The sequence below is a fragment of the Vidua chalybeata genome, chromosome 1, assembly GCF_026979565.1.
Source record: "Vidua chalybeata isolate OUT-0048 chromosome 1, bVidCha1 merged haplotype, whole genome shotgun sequence".
NCBI classification, from domain to species: Eukaryota; Metazoa; Chordata; class Aves; order Passeriformes; family Viduidae; genus Vidua; species Vidua chalybeata.
In genome coordinates this window covers 120,013,206-120,033,673 of record NC_071530.1, presented here as the reverse complement: position 1 = coordinate 120,033,673, position 20,468 = coordinate 120,013,206, and the positions used below count along the sequence as shown (strand labels likewise).

At 39.5% G+C, this 20,468-nt stretch overlaps 1 protein-coding gene across 2 annotated transcripts in view; it reads left to right on the top strand.

Annotated features, from left to right (window-relative positions):
* NCOA2 (nuclear receptor coactivator 2) overlaps positions 1-20,245 on the top strand; it is a 187,418-nt gene extending 167,173 nt beyond the window's left edge. For both annotated transcript variants that reach the window (XM_053940986.1, XM_053940996.1), the window contains 8 exons: positions 636-801; positions 2,581-2,859; positions 3,689-3,766; positions 4,298-4,535; positions 5,249-5,426; positions 7,677-7,875; positions 13,204-13,293; positions 16,089-20,245. In XM_053940986.1, the coding sequence (XP_053796961.1) occupies positions 636-801; positions 2,581-2,859; positions 3,689-3,766; positions 4,298-4,535; positions 5,249-5,426; positions 7,677-7,875; positions 13,204-13,293; positions 16,089-16,100 (1,240 nt within the window). In that variant the 3' untranslated portion in view covers positions 16,101-20,245. The remainder of the gene's footprint in view (positions 1-635; positions 802-2,580; positions 2,860-3,688; positions 3,767-4,297; positions 4,536-5,248; positions 5,427-7,676; positions 7,876-13,203; positions 13,294-16,088) is intronic.
* Positions 20,246-20,468: the final 223 nt, after the last annotated feature.

The window sequence follows — 20,468 nt, the reverse complement described above, 5'->3', positions numbered from 1 at the left end:
ATTTGGGGTGAGCTGATGCAGTGTTTTGCTGCAAGCAAAAAGGGGAATGTCCTTATCTCCCTGCTCCCTCATGCTGTTGCCCAGCTCTTCCAGATGTTCAGCTTGTGTGAGATCAGACAATCCATGGACCCTTCTCTGACCTCTTTGGCTTGTTTAGCCTGATAGAAAACCAACTAAGGGGAGAGTCTATGGTAATGAGTACTACTTGTGGTAGTATACTTGATCTGACATGAGACATTCAAAGTTACAACTAGTTTTAAAAATAGTTACAGTTATAGTTTTAAAAAGTTACAACTAGTTTTAAAAATTTTAAAAGTTATTTAGCCTTCTGTCTTCAGTGACTATATTCTATACTGACTTCTTGGTTCCTCTGTTGACCTTGTAATATACAGGCAGCACTTGGGCTGCCTTTATTGGGCTTTCTTGCTTGTCAGATACACCATGCTTGTGGGGTCTTGACAGGCAGCAGTCTTTGGGTAGCATAACTTCCATCCAGAATAACTTTCTAACCAAAATTGGCAGTGATTAGAATAATTTCTGTCTCTTCTTCTTAGTTCAGTGTGAGTACTAATCCTCTGATATTATTTCATGTTTTCCAGCAGCTGTTTACCAGCCCTGTGTTCATGTTTTCACAGGCAACCGTTTGGCAGCTCACCAGATGATCTCTTGTGTAATCATCCTTCATCAGAGTCACCAAGTGATGAGGGTGCTCTTCTGGATCAGCTTTACATGGCATTAAGGAATTTTGATGGTTTAGAAGAAATTGACCGTGCTCTAGGAATACCTGAACTAGTGAGCCAGGTATCCTGAACGTGGTATTTTGCATGTCTTAGATATTGCTTTTATAAAATATGTTGTCAATGTGGAATTGAAAAAGTTGAAAACACTTCTTGCAAGCTAGGATGGTGGAAATCCATTTAATGGCTCAATGTCACCTTAAAACTTTCCCTCAGCCCATGGTGGTCAGAGGAACAGCTGTAGGGGGACAAAAGGTAAGATCATGGCCAGCAACAGACTATAGGAAAGAGGAAAATAAGAGCATGAAGACCTAGGAGCAGAGGAGCAGGGTCAAGAGTTCAGTGTGATGGGGGCAACAAGATTTTGGATTAGCAAACCTGAGGTGAGTAAATTCACCCATGGTTTATTCCTTAGTAGATTAATATGTGTTAAGGGATGAGATTTACCTGAGGCAGCTGATTCCATTTCAAGCACTTAAACGGTAATTTTTTTTCTAAATTTTGAGCATGATTGCTACACTTCGTTCTGTGCTTTTTCATCCATTCTTCCCCAGTTATTTTTGTTGACTTCCACGTGGTTCTTGCCTTTTTCAGTCTTATATGGTGCAAAAAAATGTGGTAAAAATAAAAGTATTTTGAGTAAAAGTTAGTTCCTGACATTTCTGGCATCAGAATTTTATTTCCAAAATCAATTTATGTCTGTACAATGACTTAATATTCTCAGAGGAACCTGCAATACTCATTTCATTCCCCAGCACTCATCAGCATCCTGAGCATAACTTGTGCACTAGCTCTGCATTTTAGATATGAAATAGGACCAGTGAAATTCTGCTTTGAACATGAGAGAGCTATCTCCAAGCCTATTTGGTACAACACAGAAGTCAGTGAGGTGTAGAGCTGGAGATACAATTTATTGATGAACTTCAATTTTGTGCAATGAAACTTCCATGCAGTATTATATAGGTTTTGGAATGCCACCACCAAAAAATATGAATAATGGTTTATTTCAAACTAAGCAGTAAATATGTTTCTATTTACTTAATAATTCAGTGGAAACAGTTAAAGGATCTTGCAGATAAGAGGACTGCTTCATTTTAAAATGTGTTTTTTAAAATATCCTTTGAACATTTTACAGCAGCTTAAAGACTTTCTTTCATGAGGGCACTGAAATTTAGATTAACTTCATTTTCAAGGTCAGTGTGGAATAAGCTATAAAATTACTCTGGCTAGAGCAAATATTAGGGGAGTATCTAGAATGGAATTCAGAATTGTGTTTGTTTATTTATGCTAATGGATAATCAGTTAGTGCAAAAGTGCCCTGAAAGAATTAGGCACTCTGTTCACATTAGTTTCTGTAATAGTTTCAGGCATCTTTATTTGAAGTCATTATTTTGTTTAAAGATACTGATAAAAATCTACTTATTCATTTGTAATACCTTTGAATTTATCTCAGATTCAATGGCAAAAATACGGTAGCATCACTTCATTTACAGATTTTGATTTAGCATTTGTTGTTTCGGGTTTTTATTCATTAGAAGAGTAATGCAATGTCTGTGTAAAGAACACAAGAAAGATTATGGAGTTTTATTTAAAGAAAAAACCAACAAAACAAAGGAAAAGAGAGAGGAGGAATTTGTCTCCATGAATATATTTTGATACTCAAATATGCAATTCTGCTTATTTTTAAGTTCTATATTGAGGTAAAGAAAGCTAATGTAATTTTCTGTTTCAAAACATTCCCATGCTAGAAAGTTGTTTTTCCAGGCTGTCTGTATTAGTCCCGCATAATCCTCTGGAAAGCCGTGTCCCACCAACCGTTCCTATTGTTGGTGTATTTCTGCAGAGCCAAGCTGTTGACCCCGAGACCTTCCCGAGCCAGGAGTCCAGCATGCTGATGGAGCAGAAGGCTCCGGTGTTCTCGCAGCAGTACGCGGCGCAGGCGCAGATGGCGCAGGGCAGCTACGCGCCCATGCAGGACCCCAGCTTCCACGCCATGGGGCAGCGCCCGGGATACACCGCCCTGCGCATGCAGCCCCGGCCCGGCCTGCGGCCCGCCGGCATCGTGCAGAACCAGCCCAACCAGCTGCGGCTCCAGCTGCAGCACCGGCTCCAGGCGCAGCAGGTACAGCCCCTTCCGTGCCCCGCTCTCCTAGGTGGCCAGCTTGCTCCAAATAGACCGGGTGTTGCTTCATTCCACTTTTAAGCTAAAATATAACAGGAGCCACAATGAGTTTTGACAGGATAGTGCCTTGCACGTTCTCTTTTTTGATCTTCTTTTTTGGTATCTTCACATTGTTCTTTTATAATACGATACAAGAACATGACCAATATTTAAGCCTAGATCTCACTAAGTCTTTGAGCAAGGTTAAATTGGTACTTTTTGTTATATACATATTTTCTCTATTTGCTGTATCTTGACTCTTCTGCCAATCTAACTGCTTTTATTGCTGCCTGTTGCCTATATCCTACATCCTTTTTTTTTCCCTTGGCCTTGGTCTGCTTCTGAGAATTAAGTTCTTGTTTTGCTTTTAAATACATAGGTTTGTAGTACTATCAGTGGGATATCAGTGCTTATTGTATTTAAGGAGGAAAGATGGTTTCTGCCTTCAATGATCAGGATAAGGTCTAATTTGGAGTGAACCTCAACAGTCCAATCCCAAAGTAAAAAAGAACATGAACTATGAAGGCAGCATGTTTTGTATAAACAGAGTAGTGCCTGGGTTGTTATTTTTATGCTGTATTATCTCTTTAAGAAACAGTATTCTGTGAATGGGTGTAGGATTTGAGGAGGAAAATTAGTCACTGCTTGGCTATGTAGAACTAGGTCTAAAGACCAGCTGATCAGGGAAGTATATCTGTATGACTCTGTATGTAACACTTCTTTTTTTCCCTTTCCTTCTAAAAACTTTTGGGTTTTGGTGTTGGGGTGGTTTGGTTTTTTTTCTCTTTAGAATCGGCAGCCACTGATAAATCAGATCAGCAGCGTCTCCAATATGAATCTGTCTTTGAGAACTGGAGTGCCAACACAGGTGAGAAAAATAGTACCTTTTAAAAAAGAAAGTCACTTCCATTTTTGCTTTCTTCCCCCAATATAATGCAATTGTAATGCTATGTGGCCAGTACAATTTCAATACAAATATTGTGATCTGTGTGATAGGGAGTATTTTGCTATTTCATTTCTGAGAGTCATTCCCATTTTTACATGGGATGGATGATTGTTTAATAAAGATTTTATATAACTGCATTTTTAACCATGCTTCTCATTTCCTAAAGATGTGTGTTTTTAATGAGCTGCTCCATTTGCAAATACAAATCGCTGCAAATACAAATCACTGAAGCTTTAAACACTGGTATTATTTCAGTTACTGACTCTTGCAGTGTTGGAAGTCTTTCCCAGCAGAAGCATTAGAAAGATTATTCTCTCCTGGTTTATATTTCTGTTAGCTGTGTGATGAGGGGGAAAAAAGCTGGAATTTGAGATTGCTCTAGTGGAGATGCCTCTGCTGGCTGGGTTGCCTTGGAAGGGTTATTGATGGATGGGTGGCGTTGGTTTTCCCCAGGGCCCCATCAATGCGCAGATGCTGGCGCAGAGGCAGCGGGAGATCCTGAGCCAGCACCTGCGGCAGCGGCAGATGCAGCAGCAGCAGCAGCAGGTGCAGCAGCGGACGCTGATGATGCGAGGGCAAGGCTTGAGCATGACCCCCAGCATGGTGGCCACCGGTGGCATCCCGGCCACCATGAGCAACCCGCGCATCCCGCAGGCAAATGCTCAGCAGTTTCCATTTCCTCCAAACTATGGTACTGGTTCCACTCTCTCTCAGTGCATTTTGTCAGTTCTTACCTCCCCCATGTTCCCCCTAGTGCTGGGTCCGAGCCCCTGGTCCACAGGCTCTTGCCTGGCTCCCTGGGAACAGTGGAAAACATGGCAGTTTGGACCCCTTGGAGGTTCCACTTCCCTAGCTCTAGTACCAGTTACTCTCCAAGCACTGCTCTTTCTTTGAGCAGCAGCAGAAGTGCAGTATGTGTGTTTGTTTATATATAGATATATGCAGATAAATATATGTACTCACACATATATGTGTATATATTTACTTGATGGACTCTGAATTTTGATGAACTAAACAAAAACCTCTTCAATTTAAGTAATATAAATCAGTTTTACATAAGGCATTCCATTTCTTACCCCTAACCCAATGTGTGATATAATTAATACTGTTTCCTTTCTTTGTTTTACAAAGCTACAAACCACTTTGTTCTGAGCAATTACCTCCATACAGTTATTGTTATACAGTTTCTTTATTTATATCTACTGTAGAAGTTATGTTATAATTATATTAAATAATATGCTATGTGAAAGTTCTATTGATATAACAAATTATGTCCATCCAAACTAAATTTGATACCTACTCTTACCAGATGATAAGACTGGTTAAAGACACATTTGCAGGTATGAGCTCTTGGTTAGTTTTAACTGAATGTAGAGTGGGTAAATTCCTCATTTTCTTCTTCAGGTATTAGTCAGCAGCCCGATCCAGGCTTCACAGGGGCCACCACTCCTCAGAGTCCACTGATGTCACCAAGGCTGGCTCACACTCAAAGCCCCATGATTCAGCAGTCTCAGGCTAATCCTGCCTATCAGTCCTCTACGGAGATGAATGGGTGGGCACAAGGGAATATGGGTGGTAACAGGTAAATCCAGAAGAAAAGCAAAATGAACATTCAGAGTAATGGGGTCATTTATGATCTACATGTATTTATGGGCTTGTTTTATGTAACTGTTTGCGTGTTTGTTTGTTGCTAACTATCTATCCAAAAAGAGATTTATTTTCAATTTGGCTTGACAAATTGGTTTAAATTGTCTTCATACAAGGCAAAGTGAGTGCATAGCTAAAAGGCCTGATCCACACAATGCATTGCTTTATCTGTTATAACTGATCAAACACTGTATGCCCTTAAGAAGCACCTGTGCTGCGCAGTGAACTCCAGCCTAGTGTTTGTGTGGATGCATTTCTTCTGCATATGATTTTCATCCCACACTGCTTTCTACATGGCTGGATCAGCTAATCCAGAGCCTATGCATTCTGCTGCTCTGGAATTGCAGTGACTGGATTATCACCTCCCACTTTAAATGCTGGAGTGTAACCAGGTTCAGCCCATTAGTACTTGCACATGCTGGGGGTCAGCATATAGCTGTCATTCCCTGACAGCATTGCAGCAATACCTCACGCATGCAGTCACCTTTACAGCTGAGGCCCCTGCCCCGGTGTAGCTCTAATAATCAGTCTGTCCAAATCAAATGGGTTGGATGTTGAACACTATCACTAGGCAGCAATGAGCTTCCAGATGGCAGTGATCTGAGCTTTTCCTTGGAAAATGGGAGTAGCTGTCAGGTACAGCCTGTATCAGTTGGCACTGGGGTGCACACAGCTGTCTCTAGCACAGTGCTTTTGTCATCCTGAAGTTCCCAGGTTTACTGTCCCTAGCACAGCAACAAACCTTTTTCTTGCTAGTTGACAAAGATTTAATAAACACAAAACACCAATATTTTATTGATGAGGCTAATCCAAGTAAAGTTCCCCCTAAAGCAGCTGATTTATCTCTTATCCTCATCCTTGTCCATGCCTCATCCTCACGGTCGTTCTGAAACATCTGCAGGAGGCATAGCTGCCACTGTCATGTCTTCTGCCAAAAATGGCGGCAGGGGCAGCTCCATAAGTCCAGTGGTTGGCTTTGCTAAACTGCAGCTCTACAGCAGAGACATGTCAAATGTGCTTACACAAGCCACTGAGTATTCACAATGATCTGTAGTGTACTGTTTCAGCCATCCAAATAACAACTTAAAAATTGAGTGAGGTGGCCTGAAAAGACATGGAATTGGAAGGAAGAGAATGGTGGGATTTTCTGGGTTTGGTCCTGTGCCCAGAATGCCATTGCCCTCCACCTGGTCTCAGAGTGCATAGCAATGGCCAAACAGAGTACCGAAGTGCAAGGTTGAGTGTTAACCCTGAAAGATTTCCTCAGCTGTGGGAGCAGTGCTTCACAGGGAATGGGAAGTCAGCCACTGATACTGAGACACAGCAGCCCTTCCACTATTTCAGCCTAATGCACATCTTCTAAACAGACACATTGTCAGTAATAATTCCTTCTTTGGCTGTTGGATTATGTTCAAAGACTAGAAAAGACTGATGTGTAAACAGTGTGTAAACATATTTTAGGAAATGTAAAGAAGTCTGTCATACAGCTTTCAACACAATGGGAAGGAAGATACTGTCCAGAAAGCATTTGGACTGAATAAAGTCTAGGGTGAGGTTTCCCACAGTTACTCCCCCCATAAGTTGTTCAGAAATGCCCTCAAAGAAACACAGACGGTAATTATCGTAGACTTTATGTTGTTTCTTACAGTGCCACATTGTCAAAACCTGATGCTAGGACCTAGTAAATAAATTTCTGCACAATTGCATGTCTATATTTGTGAGCCCACTTGCCATAAATGTATGTGCAAATCTGGTATTTGTATATGCAAATAGCCTATTTTGCAAAAAAGAAAGTTTATTACCCTGTCTACAATTTCAGCTCAACAGTCCTGCACTGTGCTAACACTGGAGGTTAAAGGTGTTTTCCTCTCCCTCCAAACATTACTTTAAAATACATACCAAGCTCCTTTAGACAGCTAATTGGCTGTTCTTGCATGTGCATAGCAGATTTGTACTCTGCCATAGTTTCACACACAAAGGCATGCATTTTTGTACACAGACATGGGACCTTCAATTTTGAAAATCTACTCCTTAGACATTAATGTAGCTGAAAACTAGTTTTTCCTTTCAAGTTGGAATAAATGACAGTATATACAAATTCTAGCTTAAGATATAATTTTAAAAGTTTCTTAGTGGCTTCAGCATTCTATGTCTGACACATTGCTTTTTCCATTCCTTGCTGTAGCATGTTTTCACAACAGTCCCCACCACATTTTGGGCAGCAAGCAAGCACCAGCATGTACAACAATAACATGAACATCAGTGTATCCATGGCAACCAACACAAGTGGTATGAACAACATGAACCAGATGACAGGGCAGATCAGCATGACCTCAGCGACCTCTGTGCCTACATCAGGGTTGTCCTCCATGGGTCCTGAGCAGGTGAGAATCTAAGGATGTGAGATGACAAGCTAGAGGATTTGCTTTTACTTCCAGTAGTTTTTTAGGTCCACTGCATTATGTTTCTCTTACAAGTTGTACTGAGAAATGATGATGTTAAAAGGGCTTTGGTTTTAGCTCTGCACTTGAATAGCCAAGGTGACCAGTGAGGTAGAGAGAGCTCTGTAGCTAGCTCCTGGACTTCCATGGGATGCACATGCTGATGGTATCTCCTGTTCTCAGTAGGTAAGTGTCTGTAGCACAGTTGCAGTTGCTGATGTTCCCAGCAGTGGAGGCTAGAATTGGATGGCAGGCAGCTGCTTCCTAGAGAGAAGAGTGAAACCTGCCTGTATGGGCAGGGTTTGAAAGATGCTTCAACTGCCACATTATTTGTAGTCCCAAACAATAAATATTCAATCAGGTTTCAGAGTTATCCATGTGGCAACTTTACAAGCACTAAATGCACATATTTTTGTAATGTGGTGCATATAAAATAGGTTACTGAATCAATAGGTAAGTAACCTGTTCTTTTCTGCTGAGAGGATGTTTACACACTCATTCTTATTTGATACTGCTACGTAGGATATCTGAAATAAGAAAAAATAACATTTCTGTTTGTCAACCTGCAATTAAACTCTCTCAGTACATTATTAAGTGTTTGAAAAACAAATCCTGTTAATTAACAGGTTCATATATTTATTTCAAAGATGACATTCAGCTTGTTCAAAACACAGCTTGCTCAAAAACACAGGCTTGAAATGATGGACTTTTCTTAGAAATATTGGCAGGAGAGTACCTCTTGTGTCTTCAGGTAACATAACATCTCCTGCTATGGACATCTCTTTCTATAACTTTTTTCTGATACCATAATGTTCCAGTTTGAAGCTGGTTATGTTGATGGTTTGTTAATATATGACTTTTTTCCAGCCTAAATTTGATAACGGAGTATTTACTTTTCCAATGTTGTCCTTCACCTTAAATAGCTCTTTTCTTCTCCTGTATTTTAGAAAGATTCTATCAACATTTTTTATTAGTTTGGGTAGATTTTTTTTGTTTAGTTTTGGGTTTTGTGTAAGCCAAAACTTGTAAGCCAAACAAGCCATGCTTTTTCAGTCCCATAGGCTTTAAACTCCCTTTGCTTTCCTGCAGCTGTTCTAGTTTAAATCAGTATTTCCTAAGCACTAGAGCATGACACTAGTTCTTCCCCATTTCTCTTGGAATACTCTAACAGATATAGCTGCAGATCACATTTGTCTTTTACACCTGCTACATACTGGTGACCCAAAGTAATTTTGATACTCCCAAATCTGTCACCTTCTCTGATATTCCCAGTTGCTAAGCCAAATTATAGCAGACTTTATTATTAGTTACCAAGTTAATAGAGTTGCACACATTTACTGTAGTTAAACAATAGTAAAACCAAATAAGAAAAGAAAGGGGATTTAAAGGTTATGACCTGATCTGATTTCTCAGCATACCCATGCTACACAATTTTTCCTAGGAACCTGAATTGACAAACTGCATTGTAAGCAGGGATCTGGTTTTATTTCAAAGATTTCCATGCAGGCTACTGTTTCACCTGGCACAGCTGTCACACTGCTTTTCCTTCCTGTTAGACTACAAGATCTTGTTTCAAGATAACATTTATCTAACTTCCAGTAAGCTAAATAGGCTGAGGTTCTTTATCCATCTCAACATCTGGGTTTCAACCCATCAGTCCCTTTTTTTGGATCTACTTTAAATTCTGTTGTTGTAACCTGAAATGCGAATGGAGTAACCAGAGACAGTGATTTAACAGTGACTGCACCAAAGCTATGTAGAGTCAAGTTCTGCTTGTAATTTCTCTTCCACTGTATGGGTTGTCTTGGTTCTTTTGGTGACAATGTCACACTGAAACCCTTACGATGGTTCCCCAAATTCTCCTCAACACATTCTACATAGATGAAACCGGCATTCTTTGTTCCCAGAAGTATTGCCTCCCTCCTGTCTCCATCAAACTGCATTTCTTAGATTGAGTCTGTTAAAGCGAAGTGCTGTGGCTCATTCTGTGATAGTAACCTGTTTTCCTCCTGATTTACGACCACAGCATTGTGTCATCTGCAAGCAAATGTTTTATGTTTGGTCTAGGTCAGAGGTGGCCAGCTGACAGCTGAGGGGCCATTTCTGGGCCACGAGACAGTACTTTTTAGTCCTCAGGAATGTGCTGTACTGCTTTGCATTTTCTTTCTTGAGAAACACAAGTAACTAAAAATGTATACTTGAACACTAAAATTGACAACTTTTTTTTTCCTGTTTTCAGGGCATAGTGTTTTACTTAAGTGACATCTTTAGCAATTGACCTAGACTCTGCTGAACTTTTTTGTAACTGGTGGTTTTCAAAATGACTGTATTTTCTGTAATTCTGCTGACTGTTGCCATTTCATTCATTCTTTGGGGTTTTCTTATATTGTCATCTACACTTCTGTTTACTTATTCAGTGTCACTTTTTGTTCCACAATACATAATTTGAACTTCACATGCTTGTCTCTTTCTAACCGCAGTGAGACTAACAGTGATTCACTGTTACTCTCTGCAAATTTGTTCTAGCTTTTGAAAAAAAAAAAACAACTCAACATTATTACTATTGGATGGTTTTGGAAGTAAGATCTTACTACTTAATAATAAACAGCTGGACTGACTTACCTGGTGAGAAGCAGGTGTATTACCCCTGGTACCAAACAGATTTTGTTGGCTCTCTCCTCTCTTGTTGTGGCACTATGCTGCATCATACAGATATATCCAGAGCTCAGAAATACTAAGTTTGGTGTTTATCTGATCATTCTTCTTTTATTTCCAACTTCTTTTGTTTACCACCTGGGCTCCCAGCATCACCAAGCAAAACCCAAAATGGGCTTGGTAATTATTATATACTTAGAGGCTCTTTTATATATTTGAGGAATGAGATCTTGTCTCATTATCATCTTCTCTCTTATAATTACATTAAAATCTCTTCAGGCTGCTCTTACTAGTGTTTCTTCTAGGAGGCTGCTGCCAGGAATGCTGAAATGCTGGCAGCCAGGCCTGCAGGTTCCTCTTGTCCAAAACAGCTTCCCCAGTCATCAAGAATGTAAACCTTCCTGGTGTTGAAATATTCAGAGATCTTACTGTGCCCTTGTCCTCATTTTCTTGTTTGCACAGTGGACTACTGCCATGGTTTTGCCTGTTACCTATTTTGAGTCATGGATCCGTGCTATTTACTGAGCTATCAAAGAAGCAGTTTGAAACCTATGCAAGAGAAGAGGCTTTTCACTGTGTCATGTAAACCCCTATTTAGAAGTCCAGTCAGAGTAGTTGTGTATTAATCTGCATAGGGCAGTACTCCCCAGGCCAAAATTATCATGGCATTTAAGAAGAGTTATCTTGAAATGGTGTTTTGATTTTGTTCAGCATACCAAATTAAAGGAGCTCTGGAGCGGTAGTAAGCTTTGTTATACACCTTGTATATAACTTTGTTTTTTGGGAGACTATTAATTTTGCTTAATTGCAAAGAAATTGTAAAACGTATTTGTTCTTTTTCAGTCAGACCTCATATATGATAACACCACTTTACCTTTCTTCAGAAAATTGTAAAAAACTTCCCATTTCTTTGGCCTTCTCCATACTTTTCTAATTGAATATTTTGCAGTCAGAAAAGTTAATGTGGGGTGTTCAAAGGTCTTCTGAAGCAAATGTATTAATATAACAAAATAGTAGGGGTTTTTTTTTGTTGTTGTTTTTTGAGTTTGGGTTGGGTTTTTTTTATATCTGATCTTATGTCAGTCAGGATTCTTGCATCATCACTGGCAAAGAGATTCTCCTTCATTGATGCCTTTTTTTGTGGCCTGGAGCCACCTTCCTCTTCTGTACGTGTCCTAAGTGCCATGAGGCAAATCATGCAGTCATCTTTTGGTTCCAAAACTGCTGTTGATTCAGGATACAAATTTTTTATTTCTGCTTTCATTTTTACCTCCCTTTGTCTACTGAACAATCAGAAAAGGTATTTGTGCTTGCACATTCTAATGAATGTTGATTAGTAGCAGAAAGCACTTTTTAAACATGGATTCAGTTGCATGCAGATAGAGCTGCAAAGCTGTCTATTATCTTTCTTTCTGACAATAATGTGGTTTTCTTCCCTTCTGGTTTAAATTTTCACATCCAAGTTTAAAAATGTCTCCAAGAAGAAGAAAGCATCACTAGGAGGCTTGCAGCACTTAATCAATTTCTTTGGAGTCAAAATTCCTAAGGCAAAAATATTTTAAGTTTTTAATCTTTCCCATTGAATTGTAGTCTTTTCTCTGGCAGGATTGGAAATCAGTCTTTAGGTGATTGCATATGAATGCATTTTTCAAAATCAGGGAATGGCAACAGAAATAACAGTTGGGAGGACCTGAAATGAGAAGGCTTTGTGTAGTGAATTCAAGACAATCTTCCTCAACAGGAGAAAGCTGAGACAGGATCTTACCAATATGTATGTCTGAGGGAGAGTGTCAAGAGAATGGGATCCACTCTGAGGGAGTAGAATTGACTCAAGAAAGTCTTCCTAGAAAGAGGTTTCTTTCTTTCTCTGTTAAATTTGTAAGGAAAACTGTTTCTTCTAATATTTCAGAACCTTGCTGAAGGGCTCTGTTTTGTATTTTATGCCAGTTCCTACATGGTGAGATGAATCCTTTGACTGAGAAAGCAATGCTGTAAATTTGGCAAATTACACATGACTAAGCATGACAGACTTTTTGGTTGTGCAGAAACATACAGCTTCAATACTTTCCTGTGACTGTGTTCAGAAAACTGTGGAGACCATCCTTTAGGAAAGCATGCCGCTGCACATTTTCCCATTTAATGTTATCTTTCTCCCATTGCTTATAAACAGAAAAGTATTGTTAAAATGAAGTCAGTAGTTGGTATAATTTAGCCTACATGTTATCTCATCAGGCTTTGAAAAAAATGTGTGATGGTTTGCAAGCAGCAAAGCCACGTGTTACTGAAGTTAGGAAGGTAGTTACGTGTTTCTGCTTTCAGAACTTTGATAGCAGGGATTTCCTCTTCAGATAACACTGACATAATTTATGGAACCTGCTTTGTAAAATATGCATAAGGGTCATAGTATCAGGAATGAAATCTTTGCTATAAGTCAAACACATGCTGTGCAAGAGGAGTGCCTGGCTATACAGTCACTTCCCTGACTTTAACATCGTCTCAGGAGTGGATGTTGGTACATGCAAGTAGTGTAATCGTCTGTAATGCTTCTTTTTAATTTCCAGCCCTCCTCCCAAGGTATGTTTTTATTCATTCTCCTTAATATCTTGTTACCAATAGGTTAATGATCCTGCTATGAGGGGAGGCAATCTCTTTGCAAACCAGCTGCCTGGAATGGATATGATAAAGCAGGACGGAGATGCAGCACGGGTAAGAAATGGGGTACAGGCGCAGCAGAACTATGACTATACTGTGGCTGCAGCGGGTACGGTCCCTTTTTACTTACGAAGTTACAAGTGCCCTGGATAAGAGTAGTTAATGTGAGGGAGGATTGCTCTATAGACACAGAGAAGGAAGGAGGGAGGGGCAGACAGATGGACAGACAGACTGAGGGCGGCTGAGCGACGCGGGGGAGGCGCCATCTAGCGGCAGCCTCCTGGGCCAGGGCACGGTGAAGTTCCCTGCTCTTAAAGAGGAGGAATTTGAGTAATAGGGGAAATGGGAAACATCTGTCTGAAAAGTTAATAACATGAGTGAAAATGAAGAATGTGAAAGTACTGACGCAGAAGTAACCATACATATATTTTATTGTATCCCTGTCTTTTTTGTATTCATATGTATTTAAAACTTCCCGGACTCCAATTCTTCTCACACCTTCATTGCTTGTATAAATATACAAATGTCTGTCTCCAGGAGTGGGGGAGCTGTACATAAAAAATCTCTTCTGCAGCCATTTCATGGTCACTTTGATTAATAAAAAGATGCAGTGTATTCTGGTCTAGCAGAAGTTGTTATATACCAAGGCATTATTACAGAATCATAAATTGGTTTGGGTTAGAAGGGACCTTAAAGATAGCTAGTTCTAAATCCCTGCCATGGACAGGGACACCCCCTGCCATTAGACTAGCTGGCTCAAAGCCCCATCCAATACTGAATACTTCCAGGGAGGAGTCATCCACAACTTGTCTGGGCAACCTGTTCCAGTGCCTCACCACATTCACAGTAATAATTTCTTCTTATGTCTAATCTTAACCTACTCTCATTCAGTTTAAAGTCATTGCCCACTGTCCTGTTACTATGTGCCATTGTAGAAGGTCTCTCTCCAGCTTTCTTGTGGGCCTTTTTAGGTACAAGAGATAGTGGAGGGAAGTCAGGGTGCAGGTGGAAAGAAGTTAGTGGCATGGCTTTTGGCAGGGAATCTCTGGGGTGTAAAATCATAATAGTGGAGTCAGTGCCATGATAACGAGAAGGATAATGCATAAGAGAAGTTTTTTTTCACCTGAAGAAAAGCAACTTCTTCAAACCTCTCAAATTATTTTGGAAAGGTACATCAGACTGCACTTCATGATTTTATGTTTATTCTACTAATGTAGCCCTGACTGTCAATGAAAATGCAGTTTATATGCTCTATAAATACCTTTCACTGAACTTTGAACTGTAATAAAGGTTAAAGAGCTGCTTTTTTTTTTTATGCAGCTGAGCTATAAACTACTCCTAAAAAGCTTTTTTTCTTTTAAGAAAGTTCAAGCTATGTAATTAATGTGCAACTTTTGCATTACATAATTTTTTTCAAGTCCTGGTGTAGTGGGAGTGTTTATTTAGTATCTCTCTGGAGATACTGTTTCCTAAATGTCCACCCTGAAAATAAGGACGTCTTTGGATTTTCACTTTGTTTCCATTTCAAAAACTACTAACAGAGTCCCTAAACTGCCTCTCAGCATGTTAGAAAGAGGAGTCAAAGTTTAGTTTGTCCATATTAGCCAGAGCATGAGGGATGTGAGTGTGGTGTCTCTGTGCTGTGATGAAGGAAGGAGAAGCCACAATCAGGGCTCAGTGCTGCCCATGGCTGGTCGCAGCATCTCCAGCTGCACCAGCTAAACTGGGAATAGGAGATGCACAAAACGTAGGACCTTGCTTTCCTGCTTTGCAGGATAATTCTTTATTACTTTATTTACTTTATTACTTTTACTTTATTACTTTTACTTTACACTGACTTTGTCAGTAAAGCTACATTTCTAGGCCTTGTGTGAATGCAGAGGAAGGTGTGGTATGGTCCAAAGCACGGTGTAGGCAGCTTCCAGAAGGCAGCCTAGCAGAGCATGCGTGTGGACTGGTGAGAAAGCTGCCTACCCATCAGCACTGTCCCTGAGCAAACAGGGCCTTCCTCATGCGTGACAGGAAGCTGTGAGCAAAGAACTGCTCCACAGCCAGAGCCACGGGATGTGAGTGAAAAGCAACCCCAGGGGAGGAGGAAAATGGGTTTGGCTGGATTGACTCTCTGACCTGACTGACCACAGCACCCCATGGGAACAGGCATTTACAAGGAGAGGAAGACAGAAAGGCACAGATTGCAGCCACTGGAAGGAGTAGTCTTAAAGCAACTGTGAAAACCACATCCTGATGTTTTTGTGAATAAGAAAGAAGATAATCAACTCAGCTGAAACCAGTTTGTACTATATTTGTGTAAAGATATCACGAGGGTATTAAGTATGAGGTAAAAAACATTTCTAGGGATCCGCAGCTGTAGCTGGCTTTACTTCTTTATTCCCTTTTTCATTATGAGTCTTGGAAGGGCAAGTGAGCCAGGGCAGTTGTTTTCTTTCACAGTGATGCAGCACTAAGAGAGATTTTTGCATATATTCTGACAATGAGACTTGTTTTAAACCCTATTGCCATGCCTTCAGCTGGAGTTTACAAGAGGTGGATGATCTTGAGTTATTATAACATCCAGGATAATTGGAATGAATTAAGGACCTAAGAATGCAGTGAAATTAAGCCCTCACTGATATCAAAGGAACTAAATTGCTGATCAGTTGTATCAGTGTACACAAAGAATAGTTCAGCCTTATAAATTCCAATTAAATTTCAGGTGTGAAGCATTACAGGAATGCACAGTTGACAGTGGATGTTGCACTCTAGCATCCCAGATCTCATTGACCTGTCCATCCACACTATCCCAGCAGGAAGAATTCATTTGTTTTTCCCCCATTTCTCTTCTTTTGCAGAAATATTGCTGACCCTGAGGGTGGTTTGGTTGCTCCTTTCTTCAGCTGACTGGGCTTACAGCCCCAAACCCTTACCAGTTTGAAGAGCTGTGTCTGTTTGTCGTGTCCCCGCGGAGCTGCCAGCCCCGGCAGCTGCCTGCTGCCAACAGGACTCAGCCCTGCCTTCCCGAGGGGAGCCGGGGGTCGTTGCCGAAGAGCAGCCTCTTCTTTGACAGTCTGAAGCTAGCGTACAGACATTGCTCAGTCTGTTCACTGCATTCACCTTAGTGCAACTTAGATCTCTCCTGCAAAGTAAATGTTGACAGGCAATTTTCATAAACCATGTCAGATTGAATGTATTTAAATGTATGTATTTAAGGAAAAACAACCATGCTCTTGTTCTGTTTCTGTTTAGTTCTAGACCTTGGGGTTTTTTTGCTTTGTTTTCCCTGGCTTACACAGTCTGGTGCAAAGGATTCAGTTCTGTCTGAAAACTGGTGTTTTAGACTAAGGCCTGCATTTTGGGGCGGAGAGGAGGCATGGAGGAGGGCATAGAAGCAACGTCTGGTACATTTAGAGACCTCCAACAAGCATGTTCCACTGACATCAAGTCAGAGATGATCAACTGATGCAGAAAACTATACAGACCAATTTTGAATGGGGTTAAAGTTGTAAAACAGATGAAAATTACCCTGTGAGAGGGCTGTTTATAAGGGGTGATTTGGTTGGGTTTTGTGGTAGTGTTTATGATGGACGTCATTAATCCAAACATACAAGTTGGTTGCATTCTCATTTAATTAAATTCCTAACAATCAGCAAATCTGTTTTTTTTTAACCTGGCTCTCCTGACCTCTGTCATCTTACTCTTTCTAATAGATTTAAAAAACAGGTTACTCTGTTATTTCCTTAGGTGTGTTTCCAGCAATCTGCACAGCCAGTTACTGGATGCCGAACAGCAAAGTTCAATGGTAATGCATGTAATGATTATGGTAGTGGCAGAATTGGTGCATAATATCAAAGATACCTGCTTTAAAGCATGATAATTTCTTGTTCCCATCCCCTTAGCTGGGAAGATAACAATTCCTGTAATACCTATAGCAGATATCACTACAGACTTCACCACTATCATGTTTCTGATTATTTTAAAGCAGTGTGGACTACGAAGACATTTTGTAAGGTACATAAAATCCAGTTTATATGTAAACAAGCAATAATTTAAGTTGAAAACTTAAGTGTTTTACTTGTATAATTTTTGTGAGATATACATGTTGTGAAGTTGATTCCAAATGAGGTACTTCAGTATTAAATTAGATATCTTCTTAGCCGTGTGTGTCTCCTGGAAAAGTGTTTTGTAAAGGATCACAATGCCTTGATTAGACCTAATTTGTAGGCTTGAGACTTCTCATTTTCTAAGCCTTGTGATTCTGCTCATAATACCATTTAATTAACCTATATTATATGCAGCCACTGTAGGAACCAGTTGTTGATTTTTGTATGTTTATATCCTTTCGTAACGAATCTTAGAAAAACTGTTACTAAGCAGGCCACTGTTAAGGTGTGTTGGTTTTTTTCCTTGCCCACTGTGGTTTGAATAATCTTTTACTATACTGACATCAGTTTCTGAGGACTTGGAATATTAAGAAATTGATGAGTTTGACCTGTTTTTTTTTTCTGCTGATTCCTAATTGTTTAGGAATGGTATTCCCTAATGCTCATTGGGAATGCTCCCAATGAGACTCTCCAAATCGTGAGCCCGATCGCTCCCCCTCCATCTTTCCCTGTGGAGGGCTGGAGAGGGGAATTGGAGGCACAAAAGGTAAAGATCATGGGTTGAGATAAGAACAATGTAGTGGAAACCGCAATGAGATAAGAAAACAGTCACAACTACAATACTAGTGACAGAGGTACAAGAAAGAAACAAGCGATTGTCACGGAAACCCAGGACGTGCCCGATGCTCCCTCCACCACTGCGCTGATCCAGAAGAGAGCCCTTCTCCTGGGAAGAGACTCCCTTCCCCGCCCCGCAATGATGTGAGGTGTTACAGAATAAACTCTGGCTCCTAGCCATGCCCTCTCCTGGCTACTGCAAAAGTTAACCCTACCCTGGCCGGAACCAGGACACTAATCCACAAACTTTCTAACCTGAACGCAAATTTTTTGATGTAATGTAAAATGCAATGCATTTATAATATCTCATCAAAAGCCCTGCCTTTTGAGATTGAAAGGTTTGTCTTGTCATTTAATTTGTTTTGATATTCAGGTGGGAGTTCAAATAAAATAGCAGCTATTCTATGTTAAGGCTGAGGAAAATATGACAAAGGCTGGTTCTGTGTTTGTCTCTAAAGAAGACAGTGCCACCATTTTGGAGAAGCAACACTTTTTCAGCTGTCACCGTTCTGTTGCCGAACTGAAACAGAATGTTTAGTCAGCTGAGCCATTCTTTGACCTGCTGATGGGAAACAAAACTAACCACCAGCCCTAACCTCCACAGCCTCATTACTACAACATTGGTCTTGAACTTGCATTATGTATCTGACAAAAAATTACTTATGTAAGAAATGTATAAATTTAAAGGAATTAATTTCATGCACCACAAAGCGTAAATGAGTTTAAAAATAATTTCATTGCTATTCCATTCTTTTTTGGTTCTTAACCATAACCTCTGCAGATAGATTATTCTTTTTCACAGTGGAAAAAAAAATTAAATTTGTCCCATTTCACAACAGACCTGCAAACCCCTATCTGTAGTGATTATGATACTTCATCATCCATTGCCATTTTGAAAGAAAGGAGATGTTACCTATCACTTTGGCTCCATTTGGGTTCATTGTGACTTTTGTCGTCTTCTAAGTAATGAAAGAGAAAAGTGAGTGAAGGAGTCTTCTGATCATATTGATCACTATAGAAACAAAAAAGCCAAATCAATTCCCTTCATTATCAGTATTTTTCATCCTGTATACAGTAAATTTGTCAGAGAAAGTACTTGGATTTTGTTTTAAGAGAACAATTAATCAGTGTTCTACTTACATTATTAAATGTGAAAGGCGCATAATGTGAAAAATAAGCATATATACATGGTCGTACGACCCGTTTAAGTGTTCATGTAATGTGGTGAGTTTAAAAAGTGAAGTGAGCTGTTTTGCTACAAGGAGTTAATTTGTACTCAATCCTTAAAATATTGTCCCACACCGGTATCCCTCTGGGCCTGTATTAATTAAAAGCAATGTTTTTGCAGTTTATACAATACATTTTTTAATCTTTGTTTAAAAGCGGAATTCATATGGGCTTAACAGATGAAATGGGTGGCACAGCTCCACTTGCAGAACCCAAAGATACACAATCAGTTTTGAAATGCAACTTAAGCCATTAATTGTTGGTGTGAATTTAAAAGTTTTCTAGTATTTGTATGGTAGTATGCTGCCTAAGAGCAAAAGCATTCTCTGCACAAAAGAAAATTTACTGTAGTGGCTTTGATTTTAATTAGAATTTTCTCCCTGGTGTTTCTTTGTAGACTAAAACAAAATCTTTTAAGTTTCTTACTACAGGTAAAAGCTATGTGCAAGAACCTCAAAATGCTAAAATCTAGCATAATGCCTTAGATCTGTTTTTAAGTCTTGTATATTCCTACATAGCTGTCTGATGTATTATATTTGTATAGTGAATTGTGTACAATTTTGGAATAAGTGCATCATCACTTAATCTTTATGTTGTTCAATAGAGATGATGGACACATTTCTTCAAACATTTACTGTCATTTAATTTTTTCCCTTTCTGTCATTTGTGGGTTTTATTTGTACAGTTCATCATGAAGTTGCATCTGAGATGTGTGTATATGAAAAGATTATACAAGGGTAAAATTAAGCAATATATAAACTATGGTTCTTCAGGAGAAAGCTTACAGTGTTTCAGGTTGTGATTTATTTTCAAAACGGAGTTGACTCTGAACATCACTTTGTTCACCTGCATTGATGTTTGTATTTCTAGTGTTAGCAGTTTATGCAAAGGTAGATATATTCAGAGAAATTTTAAATACATTTATGCAAGTTAATATTGCTTTGCTGATGCTATTTGCTTATTTGATGTTAAATAATGCTATTGTAAATAAAGAATTCTGTTGTTATTGCATCATTTAATAAATTTTAATGCCTTCGGGTTTTACATGGCTTTAGAGATTTCAACAGGTTTCTGTTGTGTCTTCATTTGTTCATAGGAGGGTATAAGATGTAGCACTAAAGCACTGGAGGGTAGATGGATTGCTAGGTTTTAAAAAGGCAGCAGGCACTGGTAATGAATTTATATTCCAGGTAGTTGTTGTTACTTGCAAGTCCCTTCATCTTTTCATCTTTGATCTTTTGACTGAAAATGTTTATCACATGGCTTAATATGAGTTTATTATGAGTA